Genomic DNA, 14147 nt, shown 5'->3' on the forward strand with positions numbered 1-14147 from the left:
TTTCGTAATTGTGTTTGTCATTCAAGGTTTTTTTCGTCTTTAGGGACTTTTACATTCATATTTCGGTTTCTCCCGCGTCTATAATAGTTGAGTATCAAAAATGTAGACACTAAATTCCAGGAAATGGTGATGACCATTCTAAGTTATTCTTGGTTTTCCAAGTGGCGTATAAAATTCTTTTTGTAGAGTGAGAGGTACAAATTATATATACTTTCTATCACTATATGTATTCTTTCCATAGCGATAAGAAATTTATAAACAAATATGTGAGATCGGCCATAATGCAACTAAATAATTTAGACATCGGATTATATGGACTAACAAAAAAGGCAAAATATGCATCCAGTAGAGAAAAGTCACTAGAATATATCATATATACACACCATCTTTTCGTCGACTTCAAATCAGCCTATGACAGTGGGAAAAGAACTCCCATTATATAATGCAATGATAGACTTTGTGATCCCACCTAAGTTGGTTAAGTTGACCCAACTAAAAATGCAAAACGTAAGCTTATGCGTTAGAATTTGAAGGAGAAAACTCTACGATATTTGCCATTAATAATGGTCTAAGACAGGGGGACGCGTTGGCGTGTCTCCTCTTTAATATTACCTTGGGAAAGGCAATCAGACAATTAAATATTAGAATGGATGGAACTATTTTTAATAAATCGACGCAAATTCTTGCATTCGCTGATGATATAGTTATAGTGGGCAGAAGTATGAGAGACATAGTGCAGTGTTTTACAAGGCTTGTGGACGCGGCAAGTAAATTAGGACTTGTAAACGAGGAAAAAACCAAATATATGTTGGGTTCTAAAAATATTCAACAGAGAGTTCAAATTAACAACCATACCTTTGAGCAAGTCAAAGAATCCACTTATCTTGCACGTTGAACTATTCATCAATTTGGGGAAAAAAACTAAAAATCTTCTTCATAATTGGATAGTCCTGATTTCAACAAAAAATTCCACTCAGAGAGCCGCGCGACCTTGTCGAGCATGAAGAGAATTTCATGCTCGATCCTGGCCGTTAATTATGTGGATTTGTTAATCACAAAAGAGGATACAGGATATTCAATTTACAGAAAACCAACCCACACTAACAGATATTTAAATTATCACTCAAACCACAACGCAAACATCAAATAAGGAATTATCAAATCATTACATGATAGAGCCTAAAACACATGCTATAATGAAAACGCATTTCTGGAAGAAAAACCTGCCAACAAAGGTTTTAACAAAAAATGACTATCTATTGTCATTTATAAACAACGAATTTCTCGCGCTGAAACGTCACAATTACTTCCAAATTGGTTAAATTATCGCACCAACTTTTTCTTGATCTGCCAATACTTCTCTGTCCATTTTGTGACTTATTTCATGCTATTCGTACTATCTTATTCTCTGATATTCTACTAATGTGTTCGTTCCACTCCTATTTCCGTTTTGTCACCCATCCATTTATGTCTTCTATATTGCATGCTCATCTTATGTTTTCGCTTCTCTCCCTATCCAACAGACTTTTCCCTGATATTCGTCGAAGTATTTTCATCTCTGTTGTTTCTAGTAGTCGTCTCGTTTTAGATGTGTCAGGTCTTGTCTCCGCCGTGTATGTTAATATAGGTCTAATTGCTGGTTTATAGATTCTTGTTTTTGTGTCTTGTCTTAGGTGTTTAATCTTCCAGATTGTGCCATTAAGAGATCTCGCCGCTTTACTTGCTTTTACGCTTTGTTGTCGTACTTCTTCTTTAACATCTCCGTATCTTATTTATATCTATATCTATATTTAGCATCTCCTATTTATATTTATCTTGCTTCCTGCTTTATTATTTTCCCATTAATTTCGATTTTACATCGTAGTGGGTATTGTAGTAGTGGTAGTATTGTATTTCTTGGCTGTTGTATTGAAGATGTGTGTTAATCTTTGGAGCTCGTCTTCTGTCTCGGCGATTAATGTGGCGTCGTCTGTATAACATAATATTGGGATTCCTTTGTTCCCCATTCTGTAACCATGATCTTTACGTACTGCTTGTATTATTTCATCCATTATTATATTAAAAAGAAGTGGGCTTAACGAGTCACCCTGTCTGACTCCGCTTTGTACTGGTCTACACTGTGTTAGTTTTCCATTTATCTTTGCCTGTAATCGATTATGGAAGTAGATGTTTTTGATGGTTTGTATAATATTGCTTGGTATGTTTCTTTTAGTAATCTACTGAATACCGCACTTAAGCATACCAAAAAAGTCCTAACCAATAAAATCAATAACCTAACAACTTTATGAGATGAACAAAAAGGATTCAGATCCGGAAGATCTTGCGTAGACGCCGTATATGTCCTAAAACAAATCACAGAAAAGGCCATCGAGTACAATAAACCAACATATCTATGTTTTATAGACCTGACAAAGGCTTTCGATCGTATCCAAGTCGAAGACGTCTTACACCTACTGTTACAACTTCTCTTATGCAATTATTTGTTTCACAAATCACACAATATGGATATTACACATTATGTATTTTTCTTAAGAATATAAACCTATTAACAAAAAATAAAAATATATCTAACATACCTTGAATTCGGGGAAGAAGCACGTCTACCATAAGATAAATCTCTCGATATTGAACGATTTCTAGATCTTGAACGAATAATATGTTAACTCTTCACAAAATATGGATGCACATTATGTATTTTTCTTAAGACTATGAATATACGAACAAAAAATAAAAATGTATCTTAATATACCTTGAATTCGGAGGTGAAGTACGTCTTCCATAAGATAAATCCCTTGATATTGAACGATTTCTGGATCTTGAACGATTAATACGTTTAGGACTACTTCGTATTTTTCTGTCTCTTGATTTCGGACTTGGAGAACGAACTTTCTGTAGCTTTGGACCTATAATACCTGCAATGGAATAATAGTGTTTATAAATGATGAAAAATAATGAACTAGTAAGTGAAGATTGAAGTTTGTACCTGAAACTTTTATTTTGTAATAGTTTTTTCAATTAAAATTATGGTTAATTCTCATTAAATCAAGTGGATAACGGAAAATACGAGTTAAAATGGTGCTACTTGTACATTTATATCGTTACAACGAATACAGACCAAACTATGAATATGGAACCAATAAAAAAGAGAAATTTGTCTTATGTATTCTTTCTGAAGGAAGAACAAATGATGGGCAAATATTTAGGGAAAGAAAAATTCCAAGTATAATTATTTTTATTTTAGCAACGAATACTTGAAAATGGTAAGATGCAAAGTAATGTAAAAACTAAAAAGCAGAAATTGTAATGATTACCTCTTTGTCCCACAGAATTTTTGTCTTTTGGATCATCTTCTTTATCCTCAATAACAATAACTTCATCATCTTGATCGGGTTGAGCTGCCATTGGAAGTGGTTTAGCAGTTGCGGGGACAGTATTAACTGCTCCAGCTCCGATTTTAAAACTGATGACTGGAAGGCCCAAACGATTCCTCAAAGCGTCTTTCCTTTTTCTCACTTCGTCGCTATGTAATTCTACCATGCGTTTATTCCAGAATTGTATCCATTCTGGTTTAAAATCGTATTTGGTAACGTCAACACCTTGCAACTTTAATTCTTTGTACCTGTCAAGAAAATTTAGGTTAATAAAGATTTTTACTGAACATAACAATTCTACCATAATCTCAATTTTCTTTTCTCATCTCCTCAACAATAATCAATCGGAGACCAGAAAAATAAATTTTGACTTCACATCTTAATGGCTAACTCGTAAATTAATGTTAAAACCATATATATGTATATATGTATATATATATATATATATATATATATATATATATATATATATATATATATATATATATATATATATATATACTGAAAAAGCGATAAACGCTTGTCATCAACGCTGATCAAATAGAATACAAAACTCAAATATTTGGGTGTGCAGCGGAAGATAGGACAAAGAAGTACTCTTTTTTAGTTAACCAAGCTTTCGCAAATCTTTATTTGCATCATCAGGGTGCTACAATAAACAAAATTAGTACAAAATACAGAAAAGAATTATTTTGCATCTTACACTAATTGAGGTTAGTTGTCGTGATGTTTATTAAATGAAATAAGCAACTCATTTGATCCCTACAAATGATGGAGAAAACTATCCAAAATCTAATATAATGTATACAAAAACTATATATGTATATATATATATATATATATATATATATATATATATATATATATATATATATATATATATATATATAATATATATATGTTTGACATCAATAGAGATCAACTGGGACCGTATTAGAGGTTGTTGTTCCATGTGTTATGACAGATTCATCAGCATCGTCGAATTTCTCTTTAACAACACTTACTTCTCATTTAATGGTAAATTCTACCAACAAACTTTCGGTACCCCTATGGGAGCAAAGATTTCTCCTATCATTGCAACTTACGTTATGGATTATGTATTAGACTCAGTCATTCCTTTACTATTATTTAAAATTCCATTTATTAAAAAATAATATGTTGATGATATCATTTTGGCTATACCCAATGACAAGGTAGATGAACTATTAGATACTTTCAATGGTTATGACCCCTACATCCAGTTCACTATAGAGAGGGAAGATGATAATTGGTCCGTCCCCATAAGGACGGACATAAGGATGATCAGGGAAAACAACAACATTAAAATAGATTGGTATCAAAAACCGACCCATTCTGGTAGATACCTTAACTACCACTCATACCATAATAATTCTGCCAAACTCAACTTAATCAAACAGATGAAAAATAGAGTAATAAAACTATCAGATCCTTCATTTCATAAAAAAAAAACTACAAATCCTACAGAAACTTTTTATTTCAAACGCTTATCCAACACCATTAGTGAATAAGATTTTGCTTAATACTATCCATGACGAAGATACTTCACCTTCCTTCGCGACTAACAATGCTGATCCTGATGTCTTAAGTGGGAACCCAGTCTCGGATACTCCTATCAACAAATATTTTTCATTACCATATTTCAGAGATATTACTCCGGGGTTAACAAGGATTCTGAAAAGTGTTGAAAATAGCTTTGGTAATAATAATAACAACATTAAACTTAATGTGGCTTGTAGATCAGCCCTAAAAATTAATAATCTTTATTCTAAGATAAAAGATAAGACTCCCATAAATAGGCTTAGTAACACTGTCTACAACATTCCATGCCTCTCTTGCAGCAATTCCTACATCGGCCAAACATCTCAATTATTAAAATCACGTATTACACTACACAAAAGTGATTCTCGACTTCACCCTGGCCGCTGTGCATTAGCTAAACATGTCCATTCCACTGGTCATCTCATGGACTTCCTTAACCATTTCTCCATCAATGTTAAGAGTGACATTAAGAATCTAAGCGATATATACCACTTACTCTTACTTAAATCAGATACCAAGAACAATACAACATCACAGATAACTAACTTGACTGATATATCCATTAACAACTAATCTACTTTAATAATAATTTTCATTAACTAAAAAAGATAACATTCCCTTACTTTTCTTAGATACATCTCAATAAGATATTATTATAATAATACATGAACAATATAATATAATTATAAAAAAAAAGAATCAATTAAGAAAATCTAAAATAATATTTCCCTATACTGGGATTTAACTTCATTCGGTTTTACCAATGAACCTTAACGACATAAAGATTCAAAAGAACTACTTGAATTGTCAGCACATGCGTTCTGGTAAAACAGAACCTCCTAAAAGTTGTAAAAAATGTTGTAAATATTTACACTTTCTTCTAATTACAGTGTCTTGAAGAAGGAATAAAAGAATTCCGAAAGCTCGACCAAAAGTCAAAAGAGTGTTTCTATAACATCCCGGCCAAACCTACTGACTGCAGCCCTAATAAACTGTGTTGTTTGTTTATATATATATATATATATATATATATATATATATATATATAATCTTTATTTAGGGGTTTAAGTCTGATGCTAGGTCTTCATGGTCCTTAGTTACTCTTTGCTTCTTTTATAGCTTGCATAACTCGCATTTAAATGGAGGTTAACAACTCAGCACTCAAACTGAACATGCACTGAAATGAAATTTCTTAAAATTGGACTATACTAAATTTCAATAAGCGGTGCAGGGCGTGTAACGATAAAATTGTATTTTAATTGTTGAAGATGTTCAAAATTTATCTACTTGTTCCGATAGTAACAGTGTATTATTAAGATCACTTTATCAATTTTTCTCTTTTCTCGATTATTAGTTTTTATTGCATAGTATATATAAATTATTGTAATCATTGAATGCATGGTTAGTGAAAAAATATTTATATTAATTAAATTAATTAATAATTTAAACGATTAGGCAAATAACGATTGTCCAAGAATATTTCATCCCATCTCTATTTTGCTGGAAAATTGTTACTCGACGTCTTCTGAAACTGATACAGATTTGTATGATTTACTATTTTGGCATTTGAAGTGGCATTTAAATGGATTCACTAGTAATGTTTTTGTCGTTTTGGCGGTTAAAGGACAATTTATGTTTACGCTGTTTATATTGAACTAGTAATACTTATTTATTATTCGTTTTAAAACTACTTATGTATTTATTTTTATCTGTATAACGACTTTAAAGTGTATACGTGATTACTGTTGTTGAAAACAAAAATTACATTCACTGATTCTGATAAATTAGTGGAAATTACATGAAGTCCTTCTCGAAAACGAACTACAAGAAGTTTTCTTAGCGCTGGAGTAAAAGAAATAATTTGAAATGTATTTCAATAAGAAACAATAGAAAATTCCAGGTTAGTGGTTGGAGATATTGTAAAAAAAGTGGCGAGTAAAGTTGGAGTTTGTGATCAAAGTGTATTTACGGTGATTAAGGAATTTTTTTATGAGAAGCAAATAACCACCGTAGATAGAGTTTTAAAGGAGGTGAACGATGATCCTGATTTGCCAAATTTGACGAAAACCTCATTTTATAGAATATTTAAAAAAAAATTAATTTTCAATATCAACGCAGGAGAAGAAACGTCGTTTTATTACAGAAAGACGACACTGTGGTGTGACAACGAGAATATATTCAACAGATAAGGACTTATAGAGAAGAGAAGCGCAAAATTTATTATCTGAATGAGACACGGTTGAACGCTGGACATACAAAATCTAAAATATTGGTAGACACCACAATAAAATCTCCTAAACAAGCTCTTTGGATGGATTAACAACGGGATTAAAAAAAATCCTTCAAGTGATTTATTACATTCTACATATTTCAAAACTTACAAATTTTTAGGAAAAGGTAAAAGACTTATAATTTGAAAGATTATTTGTCACATTAGCAGCGAGAATGAGTTTGTTCCAAATTCCCTCTGTGCATTTGAATCGAATAAGTCTGGTGATTACAATGAAGAGATAATCAGACCCAGAGACAGATCAATCTTTTGAAAATTAGTAAAAATTTTCAATGTCTTACGAATATCAGAAGACAAATATATCATTGTTCTTGACAACGCATTGTACCATTCTCGTAAAATAGAGAAAATACCAGCAAGTGCATCTAAAAAAGCAATATCAAGAATTGGCTCCCTTCGAAAAATATTAAATTTTATCAGCATATGCTTAAAGTACAGCTTCTTTCAATCGTAAAAAAAACATGCCATACCATAATAATCGGGTATTGAGACTTCCTCTGTATCACTGTGGGTTAAACCCCGTAGAACTCATCTGGGCAAATATTAAAAATGATAGTGTAGAAAAAAACACCACCTTCAAATTTTCAGATGCCATAAATCTATTTTATAATTAAATTTCATCAATTATATATATGTTCAAGAAAAAGTAGAATAGGAAATGTGGTGACTAGAAAATATAATTGAAAAACATTTTAAATCACTTGTTGTAAACATTGATGATAGTGACATATTATCCAGTTCATCAGAATAATCTTTAAAAGTAGCCTAAATCTCGATCTCTGCCATATACTTATTCCGAACTCAAATGAATTATGAATCACTTTGTATTTTTATTCTAAAAAACTAACCGTTTTGTTAATTTAAACTTTTTGGAATTGTACAAACAACTACAATAAAAATTATAAATAAAACTTGTTTTGAGAACACCCTGTATATAAAATTTTTTGGCCGTTTTTGTCATAAAAATATAATTTCTTGGTTTTTTTCGTTTTGTATAAATGGTTCCTATTGTAGGATATCAACTAAAAACAATCAGGTTCTTTGTCTCGCATTTTTGCAAAATTAAAATATAAATTTCATATTTTACAAGATAATACTTCTGGCCAAACGAAAATATAATCGTAAATGCGGTCCTGTTAGAGGTATACACGTGCTAATGTTTACGTCTACTGCATCGCTTATTGAAATTTAGTATAGTATCGAAATACAGAATCTAATAATGGGGAGAGGCTAGTAATTCAACATTGCACACGATAAGAACAAAATTTGTAGAAGAAAATATTGATACTGGTTTAAATGATATTTGAAATTATTATCATTATCTAGTCTTTTCAACCGTTTCAAATTTTTTACCATTTTCTAAATATGCTTATTTAACTAATGTAATAAATTGTAAATGTTAACTAGGAAATTAAAAAGAATTGATATGATTTATATTTAGTTTACCTCTGATTCCAAAACTTCTTCCATTCTTCATTATATTGAGGATGTTTTTCGGGATTTTTCTCATGTTGCTTTAAAGTTTTAATCATATCATTTTCAATTGCTCTTGAAAGTTTTCTGAACTCTTCAACTTTTCTCATTTTTTCTTTTTCTTGTTCTTCCCTGTAAGTGGGAGATTGAGAACGGCGTTTATGTTTAGGAGATGGCGGCAGTCTTCTGTACGGAGAGCGACGCCTAGGCGATAGCGGAGAACGACGTCTAGGTGATAGCGGAGAACGACGTCTAGGTGATAGCGAAGAACGACGTCTAGGTGATAGCGGAGAACGACGTCTAGGTGATAGCGGAGAACGACGTCTAGGTGATAGAGGAGAACGACGTCTAGGTGATGGCGATCTACGTCTAAACGGAGATCTTCGTCTAGGGCTAAGTCTACGGCTAAAAATAATTAAAAATTAATATAAATTGTTTAAAACATTTCTCGTTTACTGAATGGGTCTCCCAAACAAAGTTGTACACACTCTAAATGTCAGAGGCATAGTCTTGGCAAGAAACGAGTAAATAACATTTTATCCTTAAAACCAGTCCAACGTTTTCTTATTACTAGGAGGAAAACTGACTATAACTAAGGGGAACAAACAAAGAAAGACCGTCATGTCACAAGGAAAATGTAATTTAAGAAAGGCTTCAAGATACTATGGAGAATTATTTACATATATTTCATCTATAGACCAGGACAAATCTGTTTTAACCCATTAGTGCCTAGAGTTACATATATGTAACTCAGAGCAAGATTTAATTTATCCATTGTAAATTTTTTGCATCGGTGCATAACAAAAATGCATTTTAAGTGCATCTCGTTTATATTTTTAATGATTTTTGTTCAAAATTTTTTAAAACTGGCTTTAATTTGTTATTTTGACTTATAGTCCAGGATATGATTGTAAAAATAGTAGAAAATCTCTGAATTTTTTTATACGCATCGATTTGCTTGCAATTTTTAATTTATTAATTATAAATTTTTAAATTAAATTATTGTATTAATATTCTCGACTACTATACACAAATACCGGTATGCTATTGCGTATGCTAGCTCTCTCTCTCTCTCTCTCTCTCTCGGTCTCTTGTTAGTCGGGTAATATCAAATATATAAGCAATTAAATACCCAAGAAAAAATAAAAACATTGTAAACTTCACATCTTATAATATAAAGTGCCAAATATTCATGCTTAGGTTTTCTGTTTATTGAAAAATAAAAAAACTTTTTTCGACGTTTCGCTGCATAAAGTGTGTATACCTACTTATACAAGGTGGTCCAGAATTATGTACATTAATTTCTAGAGCTCATAGTACGTCCAAAAATAAGGGTACTTCTTTATGTACACTTTTTTATAAAACTGAATAATAAGGGAGATACAACCCTTTAGAGGGGTGAATTGAAATTCTTATTTTTTCAAATATCTTCCAAACGGTTTTGAATACGGAGTTCATATCTTGGGAGTGATTATAAGACATTAGGATAATTAATTTCATGTCACCACCTACCACATCCTATATTAATACAGGGTAGTTTTGGAGGGTAAGTGGGGGTTATTGCGTCACATGTTTTTTAATTTTTACATATTTTAAAAAAATATTTTAAAAATTGTTTCCTTAGACTTTTCTACGCAAAAAAGTTGCTCTTGTAATATTTCGATAGATATCACCGTTTTCGATTTATTTAAACTCGAAGGTATACATGTATTTTATTGTAATCGTTACATTTCTTAATATTCATCAAGTATGCTTTGGAATTGACACTTGTGTTAGCAATAATATTACAAATTAATGGAAAACTTAATTAATACTTAACATTTAATTAATGGCGAAAATAATATTTCACAACTGTTCAAAATGTCCTCCATTTTGTTGAATACATAATCTAATTCTTTTATTTAGCAAACGCATTAATCCATTTAATGTTACTGGATCGTTTTGTAAATCGGTAAATACTTGTTCAATTTTGTCTCTTAACTCATTTACTGTATTAATTGGAGTGTTATACACTTTTGATTTCAAATAACTCCATACTGTAAAGCCCATTGGATTAAGATCACAACTACGAGCAGGCCAATGAATCGGTGAATCCGCACCCCGGCCTATCCACCTATCAGGGAAATGTTCATGTAACCACCTTCTACAAATTCTTGTGTAATGTGGTGTAGCACCATCATGCATGAAAAACATGTTTCTTCGTATTTGTAATGGAATATCTTCCAAAATATGTAAAATATTGTCTAGAAAATTGTAATACATGTTACCATTTAAATTTCCGGTAAAGATGTGGTATCCTATGAAACTATTTCCTAAAGTAGCTGCCCAAACGTTTATCTTGAACGTGTGTTGGAAGTGAGTTTCCATTGTAGCCCTTGGATTTTCTTCAGCCCAGAAGTGCATATTTCTAGAATTGAACATACCTTGTCTTGTAAATGTGGCCTCGTCTGTAAACAGAATGTTGCTTAAAAAATTTGGTGCAGTTTGAACTTTATTTTGCAATACTTCACAAAAATCAACTCTAAGTGGAATATCGTCAGGTAACAATTCCTGCACTTTGTTACTCAGGTAACAATTGCTCTTCATGCAGAACTCTTAAAACACTTTGATGGGAAATATTCGTTCTTAATCCTAACCTGCGTGTACTTATTGTGGGGTCATTTATTACAGCATCTAATATTTGCTGTTCAACGCGAACATTTCTTGCTTCTCTACGACGACCAGCATCTGTATTCCTTCTTTGAAGACAACCGGTTTCTCTCAGTCGTCGTTCAGTACTTACAAAAGTCCTGGCATTGGGAATATTTCTGTTCGGATACTTTTCTCTGTAGCGTCTTACAGCGGCAGCAGCATTTCCCGAACATTCCCCTAATACTAAAAGTATGTCTGTCATCTCAGAATTTGAATAGTGTGCCATATTGCGGGCAAACAAATTTAAAAATATAGCAAAAGAGACGTGTTAAACAAATTTCACTGTCGAGTACAATAAAAGTGTAGATAAAATAATTTAATTGTTATTAAACGTCACTGACAATTCATAGACTACTTGAGATTAAAGTGTTGTTGCTAACACAAGTGTCAATTCCAAAGCATACTTGATGAATATTAAGAAATGTAACGATTACAATAAAATACATGTATACCTTCGAATTTAAATAAATCGAAAACGGTGATATCTATCGAAATATTACAAGAGCAACTTTTTTGCGTAGAAAAGTCTAAGGAAACAATTTTTAAAATATTTTTTTAAAATATGTAAAAATTAAAAAACATGTGACGCAATAACCCCCACTTACCCTCCAAAACTACCCTGTATTAATATAGGATGTGGTAGGTGGTGACATGAAATTAATTATCCTAATGTCTTATAATCACTCCCAAAGATGAACTCCGTATTCAAAACCGTTTGCAAGATATTTGAAAAAATAAAAATTTCAATTCACCCCTTTAAAGGGTTGTATCTCCCTTATTATTCAGTTTTATAAAAAAGTGTACATAAAGAAGTACCCTTATTTTTGGACGTACTATGAGCTCTAGAAATTAATGTACATAATTCTGGACCACCTTGTATTAATGTAGGAATATAATAATGCCTTTTCAATTAATAAGTATAAAAATTAATTCTATTTTATACATATTTCGATGGTGGAATTCATTACTACATATATTACTACAATATTTCTAAAATCATGTATTTTGAACAAAAATATTAAAAACACTTTCTGAATCACTTAATTTAAAATTAGAGAAAATTGTTTTAAATGAATGTATTACAAAATATCTTCGAACCTTGACTTACATTTCCAACATTAGCTTAACTTACAATGTTCCAGTAATGAATCCGGCCGACAATTCATAGTAAAAATTTATTGAATATTTTATACTACATTATTAAAATTTATTTCTTAAAGTTGACAAACTTTGATATTTTTTTGTAAAGTTTTTCTTTGATAGTTACTGAAACTCATCTGTCTGTTTATTTCTCTTAATCTTATATATGTGCCTGTCCTACTGAGACCTAGGAGTAGGTACCTCAAATGGTATCGTGGTATTCTCAAGCTGAGCTAAAGTTTTCTGTGCCAGCTGTTGAAAGATTTTAAGTTTTTTTGATAAAGAGCTACAAAACAATGATTCCATCTTTACTGTAGCTTCCCACAATTCTTCGTTTGGGTACAAAAGAGAATCTCTAGACACTGTATATAGCCAATCTGGTTCCACATGTGTCTCATAAGTTTTTATAGAGTTTCCTAAACTATATTTATGTTTGAATTTATTTGTATGCAACAAGACCAGCAACATACTTCAAAGTGTCCCGATGAATTTTTTCTTTCATCTCATAATTGTCTGCGACTTTCAAATGTCATCGTCAATTATATCATCCTCCTTCAAGTAGTGAGCTTCTATAAATATATTTTGAAGTATTTTGTCCTCTTCAGACTGAGATTCGTTTTATCTTTTGACATAAGTCCATTTTCTCCAGCATAACTAATAGCTTTTGCTACAGAATTTTTCGCTTGCTTTCGTTACCCTATTATAATTTTTACAATTAGCTACGGCACAACCCGGCATGTTTGTCGATAATACACAAAAACTGAACAAAATTATACTAAATTCTAGAAAAAGAGATCCGAAATGAGAGGCTTTGTAAAAACAATTAATCTACCGCACGATGCAGAAATACATCTACCAGGACAGGGAATCTTAAATCTCGAACACCGTAGTATCCTGCATTGTTGCTTCGCAGGTGACGTCATGTGCGTCGGAGTACACATTTCTGTTCCTTGAGTAGCATACCGGTATTTTTGTATCGTGTTCTCGACCTATCTGTCATAGAAGATAAGTCATTACTGAAGTTATAACACAATTTTTTCTGCAAAAATCAGAATGCCACCTATCATCCAAATGCAGTCGATTTTTCACAGATCCGCCCTGGTCTATGATAAAACAATGTTTTTATATATATTTACTTTTTTAACATACCATTTAAAGAAATCATTTTAATTTACCTGGCAAAAGGAGGATCCTTACGTGGTGGAGATCTACCTCTTGGTGCATCTCTACTTAGTGGAGGTCTGCCACTTAATGCAGGTGGTATATTACGATCGTTACTTTGATTCGGCACGTTTTTTTCACCATCGCTTAGATCTGAAGCGCTAGATACACTGGACAACGACCTTCTCCTAATACCAGGGCGAGCTGCTGTTATACCAGGCTTATTTTCTTGTGCCTTATCTGTTGAGTGAGAAACAGGTATGTTAAATGTCATCAAATCATCAGCATCAAATAATCAACCACTTTTAAGACATTTAAGATTTGATTTCAAGTATAGTGCCTCTGTATATTCGCTTATACCTATTTCATCCTAACAGGACTCATCAGAACTACTGTTAAAGAAGTTCTGAACGTGAAAACAAATCTTTTCCATCGAAAAGAAGCAACAATAAAATGGCTTC

The 14147-nt window shown here is 31.8% G+C and overlaps 1 protein-coding gene across 5 annotated transcripts in view; it reads right to left on the minus strand.

Moving 5' to 3' along the window:
• LOC140445678 (uncharacterized) overlaps positions 1-14147 on the minus strand; it is a 76243-nt gene that overhangs the window by 26403 nt on the left and 35693 nt on the right. For 4 of the 5 annotated variants that reach the window (XM_072537920.1, XM_072537923.1, XM_072537922.1 and 1 more), the window contains 5 exons: positions 13701-13926; positions 8668-9099; positions 3312-3619; positions 2750-2912; positions 2577-2642 (listed from right to left, as the gene is read on the minus strand). In XM_072537920.1, coding sequence (XP_072394021.1) covers positions 2577-2642; positions 2750-2912; positions 3312-3619; positions 8668-9099; positions 13701-13926 — 1195 coding nt within the window. The remainder of the gene's footprint in view (positions 1-2576; positions 2643-2749; positions 2913-3311; positions 3620-8667; positions 9100-13700; positions 13927-14147) is intronic. The other variant, XM_072537921.1, reaches the window with a different exon arrangement.

This window comes from Diabrotica undecimpunctata, chromosome 7 (genome assembly GCF_040954645.1).
Source record: "Diabrotica undecimpunctata isolate CICGRU chromosome 7, icDiaUnde3, whole genome shotgun sequence".
In the NCBI taxonomy this organism is placed as follows: Eukaryota; Metazoa; Arthropoda; class Insecta; order Coleoptera; family Chrysomelidae; genus Diabrotica; species Diabrotica undecimpunctata.